This window comes from Crassostrea angulata, chromosome 2 (assembly GCF_025612915.1).
Source record: "Crassostrea angulata isolate pt1a10 chromosome 2, ASM2561291v2, whole genome shotgun sequence".
NCBI lineage: Eukaryota > Metazoa > Mollusca > Bivalvia > Ostreida > Ostreidae > Magallana > Magallana angulata.
In genome coordinates this window covers 17,677,034-17,696,640 of record NC_069112.1, presented here as the reverse complement: position 1 = coordinate 17,696,640, position 19,607 = coordinate 17,677,034, and the positions used below count along the sequence as shown (strand labels likewise).

General features: G+C 32.0%; 1 protein-coding gene across 3 annotated transcripts in view; it reads left to right on the top strand.

Moving 5' to 3' along the window:
• Window positions 1–688: 688 nt before the first annotated feature.
• LOC128172196 (4-galactosyl-N-acetylglucosaminide 3-alpha-L-fucosyltransferase 9-like) overlaps window positions 689–19,607 on the top strand; it is a 78,277-nt gene continuing 59,358 nt past the window's right edge. The window contains exons 1-2 of one of the 3 annotated variants that reach the window (XM_052837977.1): window positions 689–931; window positions 3,593–3,777. Coding sequence is in view for 1 of the 3 variants with exons in the window: in XM_052837980.1 (XP_052693940.1) it covers window positions 16,268–17,353 (1,086 nt within the window). In the remaining 2 variants the exon portion in view is untranslated. Of the gene's footprint in view, window positions 932–1,824; window positions 3,778–16,256; window positions 17,572–19,607 lie in introns of those variants that run through there. The other 2 variants (XM_052837980.1, XM_052837979.1) reach the window with 2 other exon arrangements.

Sequence of the window (19,607 nt, the reverse complement as noted above, 5' to 3'; positions counted from 1 at the left end):
AAATGTAGAAAATCAAATTGTTCAACAATACGAACAACCGTCCAATTCTCGGTGTTTAGAAACACTGTTCTCATTTTACTTATCGTTGATTCCCCGCGTTGGTCCATTCTACAGAAAAACGTTGATTGAAAGTGTCATTTCAAGTGGTGAAAACAAAGTCCCGCGATTCAGTGCTGGAAAAATTCCAATAAACAAATTATCTACAATGTTTAAGAAATTTTATGAGGAAGCCGGAAATTCCTTAGATGGTCGCATTATTACAAATCCCTCCGGGAGGGTAACTCTATGCACAACACTATATAATAGTGATTTTAATGACAAAGCTGTAGCCAGCAGAAGTGGTCATCGTTCTAACGCCATACAAAAATATCAAAGGTAACAATATCCTATTCTTAAGGAAATAAGCAACACTCTTGCTCCTCTTATGGCAAAGACAGATGACAACCTCTTAAAACGTTCCTCACAGAGACAACCCTGGATTCCGATACGTCTGTGCTTGACGATGCATGTGTATTTTTGTCTGTGCCGAAATGTGTCAAAAAGGTTATAATTCAAAAAGGTGATAACAAAAATTGCTGTGGAAATTTAAAACTAAAATGTGCAAATTGTATTGCAAATTTAATAAAGAATAAAACAATTGTATTTGTACTACTTGTATATAACTTTGAGTGTTGGGGATAAATTATATAAAGTAACGCCCATTTACTGCTTCTTGATATTGAACGGACCAATCAAAAACTCTTTAGTATTTCAGAAAAAGATTCTTCGCCATTAAGAATGAATTATTTACGAGAATCGGAGTCATTTGATTGGATAAAGACTTGGTTATGTTCTAAGTGGAGCGACAGCAGCTCTTGGGGTCAATTATAATACCAGATATCTTCTTAAAGGATACATACTATGTTAAGCAGGAGTGACACCAATAATTAATGTAAGATTTTTTTCTTATTTTATATATAGAAGAGCATGTAAAATGAAAAAAAAATCGCTTTGAGAAAAACTCAATATTTAAGACTTAGTGTCATCGTGCAAATATAACCGCCAGCTTTGTACCGTATGGGGTATTTTCCGTACCGGGCGATTACTAGGGAATTAGCTCAACACACGCAGTACTTTCCACATCTTTTCCAGTTAATATCACAATTATAAAACTCGCTTATTAATAATTCTAACTTAATGTTAACCTACATATGACAGTGAGGGAAAACGTAACGCCTTATCCAGACGACTTTTATCTTGACTCGTAACCTCCAACTATCGAACTCTAACTCTCTACTCTCTGCAACTAACTAGGAATTATCTATAAAACATATAATAATATTTTACTGGCGTGACCATCTAAATAATTGACATGTATAAATCATCATATTCAGGGAATATTTCTTTATCCCTAAACTGACCATCTCCCAGGTAAACGCCCATTTATTCACCTGCGTTAATCCGGTGATTGTTATGTATCTGCTATAAGTCTATAAATGTCAAACACATATTTGGTAGCTGAAACCATTGTCCTTCAATCCTGCCTTTCTAATAAGTATATTTCCTAAAGCTACACTTGATTACTTTGATGTCCTATTTCTTTGTTACAAGTAAGACGTTTGATAAACATTAATTTACATTCTATCGCACCACAGTCAGGAGGAATTTCACGATAATTAAGACGACTAATTAAAGAACGTTAATTTACCAACAAGCTAAACTATAGAAAATGTTTGCAACATGTAAAATATACATTTTATATGGTGATCACCATGTAAAATGTATATTTTACATGTTGTGAACATTTTCTATAGTTAAGCTTGTTGGTTAATTAACGTTATTAAGCCTTCTTAATTATCGTTAATTTACCAACAAGCTAAGCTATAGAAAATGTTCGCAACATGTAAAATATACATTTTACATGGTGATACAAACGTCAGAAATCTCAGAAAAGGAACTGTTTGCTCTTTAAAATTATGGATATTTTATCCTTAGCCAAAAAAAAAAAAAAAGAAAAGAAAAATAAATTAAAAAAATAACCTATTCTCTTTTAAAGCAATATGAGCTGCATTTTTCATGTTGAATTCTTTTTTTTACTAAAATGTTTTTTCTTCTAAAATGACAAAAATAACATAGTTTTTAAATTTCTGTTAGCCATATTTTTGTATAAAAGGTCGCTAAGAAGCCTTAATTGGAACAAAGAAGAATTATTGTTGTCCTGTACAAAAACTGATTTGCTATATATTCATATCCAATGTGTGCTGAGTCTTACAAATTATGCTGGCTTTCCACAAATGTGGTCACTTAGGTCAACGTTGGGATTTAAAATGGCGGATAACAAATTGTTAACTCGTCTTATATTTCTAAAATGGACATAAAGCGTGAGACAAACAATGAATATTCAGTCCAGCTACGTTTTTAATCATAACTTAGGTGTGGCTAGTACGGAATAATATGCCATTTTCAAGAAAATGTCGTAAATTATCCTAAAAAAATGGCGATTCATAACGGTGGACATCCAGATTTAATATTTTTTTCTTTAGTTTCTTAAATGGTGAAAAAGCACGAAACAAGCAAGTATTATCTTTTAAAATAAATTTTCAAAAAGGAGCGATCCTGTGACGCAAGCAGATGAAGAAACTTTTTGTGATACCGGTGTTTTTCCCTTTTAATACGGCCGAGGGAATATTTAAACGCTGTGTTCTATTACAATGGAAAAGCATTCGGATTTGGAGGGATGGAGTGGCATAAAAACATAAAAACGCAGAGCAATACGAGATAAAAACTGACCCTGAAAACAAATTGAAATACATTCAATTTACTGCTAGAGTTTCCAAAAAAAACATACAGGGAACGCTAAAACATAAAAATGTAGAAAATCAAATTGTTCAACAATACGAACAACCGTCCAATTCTCGGTGTTTAGAAACACTGTTCTCATTTTACTTATCGTTGATTCCCCGCGTTGGTCCATTCTACAGAAAAACGTTGATTGAAAGTGTCATTTCAAGTGGTGAAAACAAAGTCCCGCGATTCAGTGCTGGAAAAATTCCAATAAACAAATTATCTACAATGTTTAAGAAATTTTATGAGGAAGCCGGAAATTCCTTAGATGGTCGCATTATTACAAATCCCTCCGGGAGGGTAACTCTATGCACAACACTATATAATAGTGATTTTAATGACAAAGCTGTAGCCAGCAGAAGTGGTCATCGTTCTAACGCCATACAAAAATATCAAAGGTAACAATATCCTATTCTTAAGGAAATAAGCAACACTCTTGCTCCTCTTATGGCAAAGACAGATGACAACCTCTTAAAACGTTCCTCACAGAGACAACCCTGGATTCCGATACGTCTGTGCTTGACGATGCATGTGTATTTTTGTCTGTGCCGAAATGTGTCAAAAAGGTTATAATTCAAAAAGGTGATAACAAAAATTACTGTGGAAATTTAAAACTAAAATGTGCAAATTGTATTGCAAATTTAATAAAGAATAAAACAATTGTATTTGTACTACTTGTATATAACTTTGAGTGTTGGGGATAAATTATATAAAGTAACGCCCATTTACTGCTTCTTGATATTGAACGGACCAATCAAAAACTCTTTAGTATTTCAGAAAAAGATTCTTCGCCATTAAGAATGAATTATTTACGAGAATCGGAGTCATTTGATTGGATAAAGACTTGGTTATGTTCTAAGTGGAGCGACAGCAGCTCTTGGGGTCAATTATAATACCAGATATCTTCTTAAAGGATACATACTATGTTAAGCAGGAGTGACACCAATAATTAATGTAAGATTTTTTCTTATTTTATATATAGAAGAGCATGTAAAATGAAAAAAAAATCGCTTTGAGAAAAACTCAATATTTAAGACTTAGTGTCATCGTGCAAATATAACCGCCGGCTTTGTACCGTATGGGGTATTTTCCGTACCGGGCGATTACTAGGGAATTAGCTCAACACACGCAGTACTTTCCACATCTTTTCCAGTTAATATCACAATTATAAAACTCGCTTATTAATAATTCTAACTTAATGTTAACCTACATATGACAGTGAGGGAAAACGTAACGCCTTATCCAGACGACTTTTATCTTGACTCATAACCTCCAACTATCGAACTCTAACTCTCTACTCTCTGCAACTAACTAGGAATTATCTATAAAACATATAATAATATTTTACTGGCGTGACCATCTAAATAATTGACATGTATAAATCATCATATTCAGGGAATATTTCTTTATCCCTAAACTGACCATCTCCCAGGTAAACGCCCATTTATTCACCTGCGTTAATCCGGTGATTGTTATGTATCTGCTATAAGTCTATAAATGTCAAACACATATTTGGTAGCTGAAAACATGTACAAAAACTGATTTGCTATATATTCATTAGAAGAGAAATATTTCCTTTGACAAAAATTATTGATTTTTTCAAATTTAATTTAGCATAAAAGTTGAAGTTATATGCACACTTATCATACTAGCAGGTTTTTGCAGCAAAATAAAGTTTTGAAAAATACAGCTCATATTGCTGAGCTGCAATTTTCAAGGTGAAATTTTTTTTTTTACGAAAATGTTATTTTCTACTAGATTTGCAAATATATCATGGTTTTGAAAGTTCTGTTAGCCATATGTTTATTGAAAAAGCCGTAATTTTTAATTGAAGCAAAATTGAATTATTGTCGTCCTGTACAAAAATTGATCTGCTATATATTCCTTAGAAGAGAAATCTTTTTTTCTGACAAAATTAATGATTCTTTCAAATTGTATTTATCATAAGAGTTTAAGTTACATGCAGACTTATCATACTAGCAGGTTTTTGCAGCTAAATAAAATTCTAAAAAATACAGCTCATATTAAGTTTTTTTAGGCGTTTAAGAAGGACTATTGTTTTTTAGTTCATGGATGCTGTATGTAGATTGACTTTGGAATTTAAATCCTTTTAACTCAGTCAAGATGTTTAACACACAATAAAACGTGTTCCGACACCTAATACTAGGGGTGTGTTCAACAGAGCGGATACCCACGAACGCTCGCCGAAATTCCATATACCTGCAACAAAGTTTGGCAAGCGCTCAGGTATCAATAGCTATTAAAAAAGAGGCACGCATTCAAATACCGTATTTGTTTCGGATAAATTCTCACATCATGAATGTTTATATGAATGAAGGAGTTTAAGTGTCATGATATTTTACAACTTTTCATGGTTAATGATTTTGTCTACTTTGTAAAAAGGGGATATAGAGGGGATAAGTACAAATAAAATGTACATTCTAAACAGTGAATTTAGTTAGTTTTATTTTTGTTTTCCTCGCATGGTTTAACATAGAAATAAAAACAACAGCATTTATTTTACCAAATGCTTTGGAAAAGAAACATGTATTTTGCATTGAAAAAATTCCGTAAGTAAATGCATTAACATATTCATTCCTAAAGTGTCCAGCTGTATACCTAAACATCAACTACAATTTCAGTTATTTTTTTTTCAGTTATTAGAAATGTGGTTTATAGTGAAATTATTTTTTGAACGAATATTGCATCCATAGCAAAAAAATTAACCTATTCTCTCTTTAAAGTTAAGTAAACTAAAAAAATATTTGACACTTAACAAACACTACTTCTTTATAATGCAATCGAATTCTTTGGTACATGTAGCTTATTTTCCTTTTTCTTTGTTTTATTACGGCATATTCCTACTTTATGAGCTCTATCAAGCACTAAAATAAAAATAACTTGTTAACTTTTAAATTACTGGATTTTATTTTATGAAAAATACTTCTAATTGTGCACAATAAACTCCTAAATCATTCCACCGAGTCTCAAAATCTGACTGTCAAGAATACCCCGTTTGTTAAAGAGACCATGGGATGCACTGATGATACAGACCCTGAAACGTACTACTACACCACACGCTCGCTGCACGTTCGCTACACGCTCGCTAAACGGTTCATACGAAACGCTGAACGGTTTACACGAAACGATGCACGATTTGCCCGAAACGCTAAATGATTTACACGAAACGCTGAACGGTTTACACGAAACGCTGGACGCTTTGCCCGAAACGCTAAACGATTTACACGAAACGCTGAACGGTTTACACGAAACGATTCTTGCACGAAACGACTTGCTCGTTTTTCACACGCTTTGGACACGCATTTATAAGATCGCTTTTCGTTTCCTTCGGGTCCTCTCGGATTTTTCCTTTGACTTTGTTAGTATGAATTAATTTTAACAAAACAAGAAATAATAGAAATACTAATATTAGAAACATGTATGTACATAAGTATTAAATTGATTAATTAAATGAAATTGATACTATTATTCAGAGGAAAAAATACTTATTCATAGAATTAACAAGAAATACTACTAAATATATTTATTGCTCAAAAGAAATATCCACTGTTCTTATCAGTGCCGTAAATAATAAAAAATCAAGAAAAAAGTTACCTTAACTCAATAATCAATACCAGAAATAAAATCCGTATGATTATAAAATAAAATCGGTTGTTCAGTAGTCTGCGGGATTTGATATTTCTTCCCACTTAAGTATTTTTATTGGTTTCAGAAAATACGATGTAAAAAAACTAACAGTAAATAAACCTGTCATTATTTACATTGATGATGTTGAAAAATATTTAAAATTAAATTAGTCACATACGTTAAAAAAACAAATGTTATACAAACAACCGATTATTTTTTTCTTATGTCGTATCATTCGCGTAAATAAATATGTTCCATACATATATCACAAGAAAAATTCAAACGATTAAACAAAATTAAAGTTGTAATTACTATTTTGGAATTTAAAAAAAAGAAGTAGTTTAACATTGTATTGAAAAGAACAAGAAACTAGATACGATCTCGTTACGAGTAACGAGTAGGTCTTCCGTTCAATTTTTAAACGATACCATTAAAATATCAATGAAACTTCAGAATTTCCACTCAACACCTCCCTTTCAGATAATGAATACGATTTTCAATATTCTTTAAAATGCTTAACAAAGAGTTATGCTTTTTCGGATACAGCACATTAAAGATTTAAGATTTTAGTCCCCTAAAATCTCTTAATACGGCATCAATGGCTGGGTAATGAGTTTTACAAACTGATGTTGTTACGATCAACAACTTTGCTTCTATAATGCATTACAACATTTTGAACGTTTTTAAAGTATTTGTAAGAGACTTTACGAGTCTCTTTGCCCCCTAATTAAAAGAGCCAGCCCCTTTTTTGAGTTCATTCAAAAGGTCCCGCGAATACTAACATTTTTTTGTTTTTACATCCATCTAAAATTGTTGTTTATTTTTGAAATACAAATGATTGAATATTTAAGGGGCCAGCCCTTTAGATCCTAAATGAGGACAGACATTAGTGTTTTGATAATTGAATCGACTAGAATCATCAATGCAAACATATTTTCTTCTACCATGCTTAAAAAATATGTTTCCTTTTCTAGATATATTGCGTCAAAGTTTAAGTACTTTGGCCCCTAAAAATCTTTATTAACGTATTGAATGGGCGTGGCAATAATTTTTTCTAATGGATATTGGTACGATCAACTACTTTGCTTTTATAATGTATTACAAAATCTTCATCGTTTTAAGTTATTTGTAATGGAGTTAACGAGTGCCTTGGCCCCTAAAAAAAGGGGCAAGCCCCTTTTTCTTGATTTCTGTGAAAAGGTCTTAAGAATACTAACATTTTTTGTTCTTACACCCATCTAAAATTGTTTATCACTTTTGAGATACAAATGATTACATATTTTAGGGGCCAGCCCTCTTAATCCTTAATGGGGAGAGAAATTCGTGTTTTGACATGTGGAATCGATTAAAATCATAAATTCAAACATTTTTTCTTCTATGATGTCTAACAAAATATGTATCCTTCTCTAGTTATATTGCGTCAAAGTTTAAGTACTTTGGCCCCTAAAAATCCATGATTACGTAATAAATGGGCGTGGCAAAAAAATTGTTCTAATAGATATTAGTACGATCAACAACTTTGCTTCTATAATGCATTACAAAATCTTGATCGTTTTTAAGTTATTTGTAATAGAGTTTAAGAGTGCCTTGGCCCCTAATTTAAGGGACCAGCCCCTTTTTCTTGATATCTTTGAAAAGGTCTTAAGAATTCTTACATTTTTTGTTCTTACACCCGTTTAAAATTGTTGATCATTTTTGAGATACAAATGTTTTACTAATTTAGGAGCCAGCCATCTAGATCCTTAATGGGGACGGAAATTCGTGTTTTGATAAGTGGAATCGATTTAAATCATAAATTCAAACATTTTCTCTTCTATGGTGTCTAACAAAATATTTTTACTTTTCTAGTTATATTGCGTCAAAGTTTAAGTACTCTGTCCCCTAAAAATCCCTAATAACGTAATAAATGGGCGTGGCAATAATTTTTTCTAATAGATATTAGTACAATCAACAACTTTGCTTCTATAATGCATTACAAAATCTTGATCGTTTTTAAGTTATTTGTAATAGAGTTTAAGAGTGCCTTGGCCCCTAATTTAAGGGACCAGCCCCTTTTTATTGATTTCTTTGAAAAGGTCTTAAGAATACTTACATTTTTGTTCTTACACCCATTTAAAATTGTTGATCATTTTTGAGATACAAATGTTTTACTATTTTAGGGGCCAGCCATCTAGATCCTTAATGGGGACGGAAATTCGTGTTTTGATAAGTGGAATCGATTTAAATAATAAATTCAAACATTTTCTCTTCTATGGTGTCTAACAAAATATTTTTACTTTTCTAGTTATATTGCGTCAAAGTTTAAGTACTCTGGCCCCTAAAAATCCCTAATTACGTAATAAATGGGTGTGGCAATAATTTTTTCTAATAGATATTGTTACGATCAACAACTTTGCTCCTATAATGCATTACAAAATCTTGATCGTTTTTAAGTTATTTGTAATAGAGTTTAAGAGTGCCTTGGCCCCTAAATAAAAGGGCCAGCCCCTTTTTATTGATTTTGTTGGAAAGAACTTTTAATTTTCTACCACTTTTGTTATAAATGTTTTAACAAAATATCAACTGATAAAAAGATATAAATCAAAACGTGTGAAATTTTTAAATGAAAATTCGTACCCAATTTTCGTGCCCAGGTGAGCTCCAAGAAATGGCGCAACATGCATTAAACAACTACATGCTGCACAACTCCAAAGTATGGTCTACCTATCCTGAAAATTTCATATTCATATCTCTTTTCGAGTTTATAGCTGCACAAAATGGGTCGTCAAAAATTACAAAATGGCCGACAATTCGGTACCGGAAGTGACTACGAAAAAATTAAGAAAAATGTATTAAGTTTAGATCACGCCCTAACATCTGTGAAAAAATGGTTGAGATCGGTCGAATAGATTCCGAGAAATCGCGTGCACAAAATTTGGAAAAAAAAATAATAATAACTAGATAAGATCTCGTTACGAGTAATGAGTAGGTCTTCCGTTCAATTTTTTAACGATACAATTAAAATATCATTGAAATTTCAGAATTTCCTCTCAACTACTCCCTTTCAGATAATGTATACGATTGTCAATATCCTTTAAAATGATGAACAAAGTGTTTTGCATTTTCACATACAGCACATTGAAGATTTAAGATTTAAGTCCCCTAAAATCCCTAATTGCGTCATCAATCGGTGTGGCAATGAGTTTTACAAACTGATATTGTTACGATCAATAACTTTGTTTCTATAATACATTACAAAACTTTGATCGTTTTTAAGGTATGTGTAAAAGACTTTACGAGTGTCTTGGCCCCTAATTTAAGGGACCAGCCCCTTTTTCTTGAATTCATTCACAAGGTCTGACATTGGTGTGTTGGTCAGTGGAATCGATTAGAATTATCAATACAGACATTTGCTGTTCTACAATGCTTCACAAAATATGTCTCCTTCTTTAGATATATTGCATCAAAGTTTAAGTACTTTGGCCCCTAAAAATCCCCAATTCCGTCATAATGGGTGTGGAAATAATTTTACCTGATAAATATTGTTACGGTCAACAACTTTGCTTCTATAATGCATAACAAAATCTTGATTGTTTTTAAGTTATCTGTAATATAGTTTACGAGTGTCTTGGCCCCTAATTTAAGGGGCCAGCCCCTTTTTCTTGAGTTCAATCGAAAGGTCTCACGAATACTAACATTTGTTGTTCTTACACCCATTTAAAATTGTGGTTCATTTTTGAGATACAAATGATTGAATATTTTAGGGGCCAGCCCTCTAGATCCTTAATTGGGACATACTTTAGAGTTTTGATTAGTGGATCCGATTAGAATCATCAATGCAAACATTTTCTTTTCTACATTGCCTAACAAAATATTTCTCCTTCTCTAGATATTTTGCGTCAAAGTTTAAGTACTTTGGCCCCTTAAAATCTCTAATTACGTCATAAATGGGTGTGAAAATGATTTTACCTGATAAATATTGCTACAATCAACAACTTTGCTTCTATATTGCATTACAAAATTTTGATCGTTTTTAAGGTATGTGTAAAAGGCTTTACGAGTGTCTTGGCCCCTAATTTAAGGGACCAGCCCCTTTTTCTTGAATTCATTCACAAGGTCTGACATTGGTGTGTTGGTCAGTGGAATCGATTAGAATTATCAATACAGACATTTGCTGTTCTACAATGCTTCACAAAATATGTCTCCTTCTTTAGATATATTGCATCAAAGTTTAAGTACTTTGGCCCCTAAAAATCCCTAATTACGTCATAAATGGGTGTGAAAATGATTTTACCTGATAAATATTGCTACAATCAACAACTTTGCTTCTATATTGCATTACAAAATTTTGATCGTTTTTAAGGTATGTGTAAAAGACTTTACGAGTGTCTTGGCCCCTAATATAAGGGGCCAGCCCCTTTTTCATGATTTTGTTGGAAAGAACGTTTAATTATCTACTTCTTTTGTTATATATGTCTTAACAAAATATCAACTGATAAAAAGATACAGATCAAAACGTATGAAAATTTTGAATGAAAATTCGTACTCATTTTTCGTGCCTAGGCGAGCTCACAGAAATGGCGCCACTGGCGTAAAACAACATAATAGTGCACAACTTCAAACTATCTCTGATAGTTTCTGAGATCAGCTCTGCACAAAATAGGTCGTAAAAAAATAGAAAATCCGCCGTAACTCGGTACTGGAAGGGACGATTTCAAAATTTCAAAAAACGTCTAGAATAATGACCTCTGGCAATTATCTGTGAAAAAATGGTCAAAATCGGCCGAATAGTTTCTGAGAAATCGCGTGCACAAAATTTGTGGAAAAAAATAATAATAAGAAACAGTACGAAAACACTAGATAAGATCTCGTTACGAGTAACGAGTAGGTCTTCCGTTCAATTTTTTAACGATACAATTAAAATATCATTGAAATTTCAGAATTTCCTCTCAACTACTCCCTTTCAGATAATGTATACGATTGTCAATATCCTTTAAAATGATGAACAAAGTGTTTTGCATTTTCACACACAGCACATTGAAGATCTAAGATTTAAGTCCCCTGAAATCCCTAATTACGTCATCAATCGGTGTGGCAATGAGTTTTACAAACTGATATTGTTACCATCAATAACTCTGTTTCTTTAATACATTACAAAATTTTGATCGTTTTTAAGGTATGTGTTAAAGACTTTACGAGTGTCTTGGCCTTTAATTTAAGGGGCCAGCCCCCTTTTCTTGAGTTCATTCACAAGGTCTCACGAATACAAGCATTTTTTGTTCTTTTAACCATCTAAAATTGTTGTCCATTTTTTAGATACAAGTGATTGAAGAATTTAGGGGCCAGCCCTCTTCCTTAATGGGGACTGACATTGGTGTTTTGATCAGTGGAATCGATTAGAATTATCAATACAGACATTTGCTGTTCTACAATGCTTCACAAAATATGTCTCCTTCTTTAGATATATTGCGTCAAAGTTTAAGTACTCTGGCCCCTAAAAATCCATAATTCCCTCATAAATAGGTGTAGAAATTATTTTACCTGATAAATATTGTTACGGTCAACAATTTTGCTTCTATAATGCATAACAAAATCTTGATTTTTTTAAGTTATCTGTAATATAGTTTACGAGTGTCTTGGCCCCTAATTTAAGGGGCCAGCCCCTTTTTCTTGATTTTGGTGGAAAGAACTTTTAATTATCTACCACTTTTATTATATATGTCTTAAGAAAATATCAACTGATAAAAAGATCAAAACGTATGAAAATTTTGATTGAAAATTCGTACCCAATTTTCGTGCCCAGGCGAGCTCCAAGAAATGGCGCCACTGGCGTAAAACAACATAATAGTGCACAACTTCAAACTATAGACTACCTATCCTGAAAATTTCATAGTCATATCTCTAATAGTTTCTGAGATCAGCTCTGCACAAAATAGGTCGTAAAAATGTACAAAATGGCCGATAAATCGGTACCGGAAGCAACGACAGGAAAAATTTCAAAAATGTATTAAGTTTACATCAAGTCCCATCTTCTGTGAAAAAATAGTTGAAATCGGTGGAACAGTTTTGGAGAAATCTCGTGCACAAAATTTGGAAAAAAAAATAATAAGAAACAGTACGAAAACTATAAGGTCTTCCGTTGGAAACGGAAGACCTTAAATAAGGTCTTCCGTTGGAAACGGAAGACCTTAAAAATCCTTAAGTTTTGGTGGTATCGAACCCACAAACTAAAACCCCAAGTTATATAAAGTTCCCTAATGCCTGGTGCTCTAACCACTGAGCCATTTCATTCACAACAAAAAGCGATCTTTAAATGCTATATGAGACGTTGGCCACGAATTTACGGACTTGTATCATTTTTCTAAAACGTTCCATTGTTGAGCTACAAAATGACATTTTTAAAGTATAGTGGGTCATCTCTCCATATTTGTGTTGATTAAAATCGGTTTAAATTTCATATAACCGCATTTAGACTATGACAAAAATATGGAGCACAGACCCACTCTATGAAAGGAAAGGCTTTGAAGTTATAAAAATTACACTATTTGGAGGTTTTTGACACGCATACGCCAGTTTAAATCAACCTATTGCAAGTATTTAAAATATCTAAGGGTTACAAACCGATGTTACGTTAAATATACATTGTTTTTAACTAATTATTTAAAAAGTATCAGAATTAATTATATTTAAATTTTGCAGTATCTAATTATTCCTCAAATGGGCATTTTACACGCCTTATTCACCCATCTTCTTTGTCAGTAAATCTATTACGTGGACAAAATAATGTAATCCTTCAGAATTTTCTAAATAACGAAAGAAAAAAATGTGAACAATATCAAGAAATACATAGAACACCATTTTCACAATTGATCAGAGTATGAAATGACCGAACGTCGATATTACCCCTTTCAGCGACCCTCTACTCAAAACATTCTTAGCTATTTAAAACTATTTCAAGCGGTTTACTTATACCCTACATACTTCATGCATTGTCAACAAAACTAGAATTACACAACCGGACATGTACACTGCTTCAGGCAAGGACGTCGTCCTCTGAATCTGCATAAATAGTTTATGTTTCTAACTTTCTCTTGTTTCCTTTAATTAATCTTTTTGCTTTCAAATCAAAACTGTTCATATTAAGAAGTCATTAATTGACATAGATACATTTTTATTTCGAACTCTTAAAGAGAACGAAAGTTTTGATCCAAAATCCATTTAATGAAATATATAATATAGAATTTTCTGACCTTCAAAATCAATAGCAATCTTTTTTTTTAGATTTTAGAATAGTACGATATTAAATGGTATTGCACAGAGAGAGAGAGAGAGAGAGAGAGAGAGAGAGAGAGAGAGAGAGAGAGAGAGAGAGAGAGAGGGGACTCTAAAATATCGCCCGAAAACAAGGGTTTTTCCACAACAGAATATAAATAATATATCCTTTGACTTCAAAATCAAAACGGTTTTTTCTAGACCATTTAAAGTTTTGATACATAAAGGCTTTTTGGGATATGATTGTTTGAAAACAAAAGTGTTGCACACAGACAGACAAAAATGTTTTAATAAAAAAACAAATTTTGATATCAAATTTAATTAAGTACATTTATGAAAATAAAAGTTATTAAAAGCTTCACATCAAACCCACTGTAATAAGTAAAATCAGGTTGTTCATTTTAGGAGCTATTTTAAATCCTTATCATAAAAATTTTGATCATGCCATTCAAACAGATTGAATATGTAATAAAATGAATCAATAGTTTTTCCCAAAGTGGTTTTGCATCATATGTTGTTTTTTCATTTTTACATAAACCCCCCCCCCCCCCCCAAGATTTGGTCTTTTTTCATTATTTATCGAATAGAAAACCTTTAGACGACGACTTCTCCCAAGAAACGGCTGCTCCATCATATCATGATATATATCCATATGATAATATCATTCCATTTAAGTTTTGAAGAGTAGAATTCATAAAATAACATTATATGACTAGCATTCATAAAATAAAATTATTTATTATTTTACGGTGAAGTGCGATTGTTGTCCCAATTAATGAGCATACATTTACATAATTATATAAAATACACGAGTGTCTGAAATTGAAGCAAGAAATAATGTAAAATAATTTCAAATTGAAATCCAACTCAGAAGATCCATTTTACAGCGGTACTTTCTTTCCAGCGCATACTAGTTTGCGACTGGTCTCACAAAGGTTACTTTGATTTTTTTAAAGACATTTTTGTTAATAGCACCAGCATTAAAAGTAAAACTTTTTTGGACAATGAATTGATACATACATCATCAGGAGTTAAAATTTAAGCCAAAATGAACCTTCGATATACGTATGCACGAGGCGCGTGTCTTAATACAACAAGTTACAATCTTACTCCCTGTAGTTTGAACATTCTGAAAGTATCAACAGTCTTTCAATGAAAACATGGCTGTTGAAGTCAAATACAACCCAAATGATACATTAATAGTTAATAACCATCAATGTTTCTTGCCCTTTGTTTAACTAAATTATGCAGATGCAAATTGTGCAGAAGTGTCTTTCATGTCGAAAATTTTATTAGTTGCACATGCATTTGTATATTTCTGAAAGTGTCGCGACACTGTCTCCATACTTTAAGAAAGAAAGATATCTTCATTTAAAAACCTAGCCTGATATGAGCAAACTCTTATCAAACTATCTGCACGTGGAACAGTGTAAAAATATAAGGGGATCTTTTCAGAGTTCATGTCATAGTTTTTGTTGTTATAAAAACCGAAACAAAATTCTTATATAAACATGTACATGTGAATTTTTGTCTGTAAAGAGTACATACTGAGATAAAGTTAAATGAAATTTTTGGAACTGACTGCTATTGTTCAGTCGTTAGATTGTATAAGAGATTCTTCTTGATCAATTAAAATCTATTGGGATTCAGTTCACTGATACTACAATAAACTACACTTAAAGGGACTTGGACACGATTTGACTTAAAATTTTCAAATTTTATTTTTCAATTTTCAATGTTTATACTGATAAATATAGAAGTTTATAATGCTACAGCTGTATGTCAAAATTTGAAACTCAAAAATCAAGTTATAAGCAAGATACAGAGTTCATAATTCGTTGTTTTGTAAACAAAGCTCGAATATTGTCATTTTTTTATATATGTGTTGTATTATGGTAAGTTTCAATCAATTGTACCTTTCTTTTGATGATAACAATTTTTATGAAGATATTGAATTAGTCTAAATTGTTTTTTACATGTCATTTTGTCTAAGAAATGGTAATTCTCTACATTACATTTTTGTAACTCTAAGACTCGACCTTTGTTTACATAACAATCAATTCTTACCGTTGAATCTCACTTGTGACTTGACGTTAACATTCAATATTTTGGCCTGTCTTTTAAAATGCTCAAGTAAACCATTTAATACATAAAAAATTGAAAATATTTTTTTTTATCTCAAATCGTGTCCAAGTCCTATGATAATGTTTAATTTATTTGGACACAATTTGCATTTTGAGTTCAATGGAGTTTATAAAATTTTAACATAATTCAATGGAGTATCCGAGGTGGGAAGGGTGTATTGTTGACAATTTCTAAAATATATGACTGAAATACAATATATACCTCTCTCTATCTCTCTCTCTCTCTCTCTCTCTCTCTCTCTCTCTCTCTCTCTCTCTCTCTCTCTCTCTCTCTCTCTCTCTCTCGTTAATTTCATTTTTGAGGGTTTAGTAGGAAGTTTTTTTTATACAGAAATACTCTATTTCTAAGTTTACAAAGTTTACCATAATCATATATTTCCTTTTTTGCAGATCTTTTTAAGATGAAAAGTAATGTCTCAAAAACAAAATTGGTGTCATTTATCAGCATTGTCATAGCAATTATAATTTTGGGACATTATTGGAATATTCACAATGGTTATAAAAACGAAGTATCAAGCAGAAGCCAGTCCTCTGATGAAAAATTGTCTGAAGGAAGTGATAAAACAAGAAATTATATTGTAACGGATAACGTAGAATTTAAAATGGAAACAAAACAAACACAAAAGAAATTGACGAAATGTGGAGATATCGAGGAAGACATCCGGAGGTCTAGTTTAGAGCAAGTTAAACCACTATTGCCTAAAGTACCGCAAAGTCATAAAATTAAAAAGGGGATTGAACCTTTATGCCGTGAAGATACTCGGCCTATACCAGACAACCGTCTTACAGATGAAGAAAGCAAAAGAAAACAATCATGCATCAATAACTTTAAAACTGACCATGCTAAAGGAGGTGGGCAATTTTGGAGTGGTGATACTCAATTTATACGTCATAAGCATCACAAATACTTAAACTCGGAAAGTGTTGTTTTAGATATCGGTGGAAACAAGGGCGAAGATGCAGAGGCTATTATAAAGGATTACAACCCTGGTGTTTATGTCATATTGGAACCAATTAAAACATTGTATAAGGCATTAATTACTATGTTTAAAAAGAATCCAAATGTCGTGTTGTACGATTTTGGATTGGGAAAGAAAAATGATAAGTTTTTTGTCAACGTAGTCGGACATGGGGGAGATGCTACCTCGGTGTTTATTGAAAATAATAAAAAAGACTCTTGTTTACTTCGTGTATATAATACCACTGAGTTTTTAATTCGATTAGGGGTTTCTTGTTTCGATGTCGACCTTATAACAATCAATTGTGAAGGATGTGAGTATGATATTCTCGAGACTCTGCTATCAACCAACATCACCCAAAGGTTCAGACATATACAGTTTGCAACACACCCAACACTCAAACACCTGAAACAACCTGCGGAGCGATATTGTGAAATCCAAGAAAAACTTTCCAGAACTCACATTATTTCATATCAGTATAAATTTTGCTGGGAAAGTTGGACAAGAAAGGATATTGCAACCAAATAAATTCCAAAATGTTTTAAAGTGACTTCATTTTAATTCACAGTATTTACATTCTTAATGCACATTTTGTGTTTTAAAGCATTTTAACTAAAATCAGAATTTTGTCTTTGTAGTTTATTTGAAAATAAACTTTATTAGGGAAAAAAAGGAAACTGAACTTTCATAATAAATTTGTTTGTAAATTTTTGCAACCAACTTTTGTCAATAAAGTGTTTAGTAGTTCATAATGGGCTTTATTCTAAGTCGAATATTAAAAATTGCTCAGAGTGAAACGAAATCCAAAGACATATCAATATTATATTATAAGCTTCGCACACAGATATATATATATATATATATATATATATATATATATATATATATATATATATATATATATATATATATATATATATATATATATATATTAGGGAATTAAAAATTTTTCGTTCAAGTGCCATGCACGGCGTTAAGCTATTTTCCTACTAAAACATTAATATGAATGTACAAGTATCAAACTTGTCAAATTTTCGTTCTTTAAATCAAAACCAATTTAAAAAATACAGCCCCTGTTTATGCAAGGTTTATCAACACATACGGTTTCTATATCAAATTAGGATGCTAGTATGCAGAATAAATACATACCCCGTCTAAATATTGTAATTTTATCTGCAATGTTCGTCACAACTGTTTGATCTCTATCACCCATACCATTTTTATTTTTATAAAGCTCCTGCTTTACATCTTCTTACTCAAAATATCTTTAATTTGCCCACCAGTATCTAACATACCTTAGTAAATGTAAATTATGGAGGGTAATCGTGTTCAAAAATCCAGACATGTAAACTTGTAAATCCGAATACGTAATCGTGTTGTTGTGCGAGTCTGAGTATGAATATGTGTAATTCTGATCGTGTAACCTATAAAACTCAGGGACATTCGCATGATGCACAATTTGCAGCTTTATTGCTTTCATCAGTTAATTAAACCTTCAACTTTGCACACTTTCAATCCGTAGTTTTTGCATTTGTATCTTCAAGCTCGGCAATAGCACATCTGACATAATACAAATTGACAAATGTAAAGTCTACAAGTTTGTCGAATTTTGACATAACCCTATATGGCAACTGCCTTGCTGCGGGGAAACGGCATGCCGTAATCGCCGGAATGGATAAAAAATAAACATAATATTCAGCTTAACTTTTGCATTAAGCATTTAATGAACGACACTTTTTATATCGAAAATACCGGTATTATCTTTAGAAAAATGTTTGAGGCATGATTGAAACTGGACCAAACAGGAAGAAGGTCATGCATATAAAAATCGTCACCGATGGGACGAATGCGCTAATTTCTGTAATATAATTCTCATGACATTATACGATAAGGGGTAAAAAGAAATGCCTAATATCTTATTTCTCTAAAATAATTTGACATGTTATTTAAAATGGAATATATTAATAAGTTAATGCGTACTCTTTTCTAGAAATGAGACGGGTCAAGAAATTTCCTTAAGGGTTAAATATATTTTGAGCGGCATGAGGTTCGGAGACCGCGTGAGGTCCCATGTAGCTCCATTGCTTCTGAATTCTTAGAATTTTTCGAGAGAATATTTAACCGGGTTTTTCGATTATTAAAATAGCGAAATTGGCGGGCGGGCGAGTGGCTGCCAAAAAGGTACCCGTATTGTACCGATAACTCCTCGTACAGTTTTCGAGATAGGAAATTGTTCTTTTTCATATCAGTTATAAATATATCAGAGGTATGCAAATTGCTAGGATTTTTATTTCTGATAATTTCTATATAAAAAAAATATCAGCTGTTGAACTTTGTCATTTTTTGGCAAAAACATTGCATATAGAGTACCCCATTTCTTTGGACAGGTAGTATTTATCAATTCAGGATTGACAAATGGATTATGAATGCTGTTCACACAAAAGAAAACCCGGTTTGCTGTCACATTGACAGCTTTTCTCTTGTTATTTTTGTTATTTTTCTGAATTAGTTAAAATAAACGACCTGCAAAGATTTGGTAATTTTTTGCGGAAAAATGTATGTAACTACTCATGTATTTATACTTTTGTTAAAACATCAAAATGATTTTGTTGTGCAAGTGAAAGATAAATAATGAAACAATCTATACTCTGTCCCAAGCTTTTGCTTCCATCACTTTTCGCTTGATATGTCGATAATCATAACTACCTTTGAGCTCAAACTACGTTCATCCACTAATATGAAAAATGTCCAGATTATCTGTTTTGAAACGCCCCCTCTACCG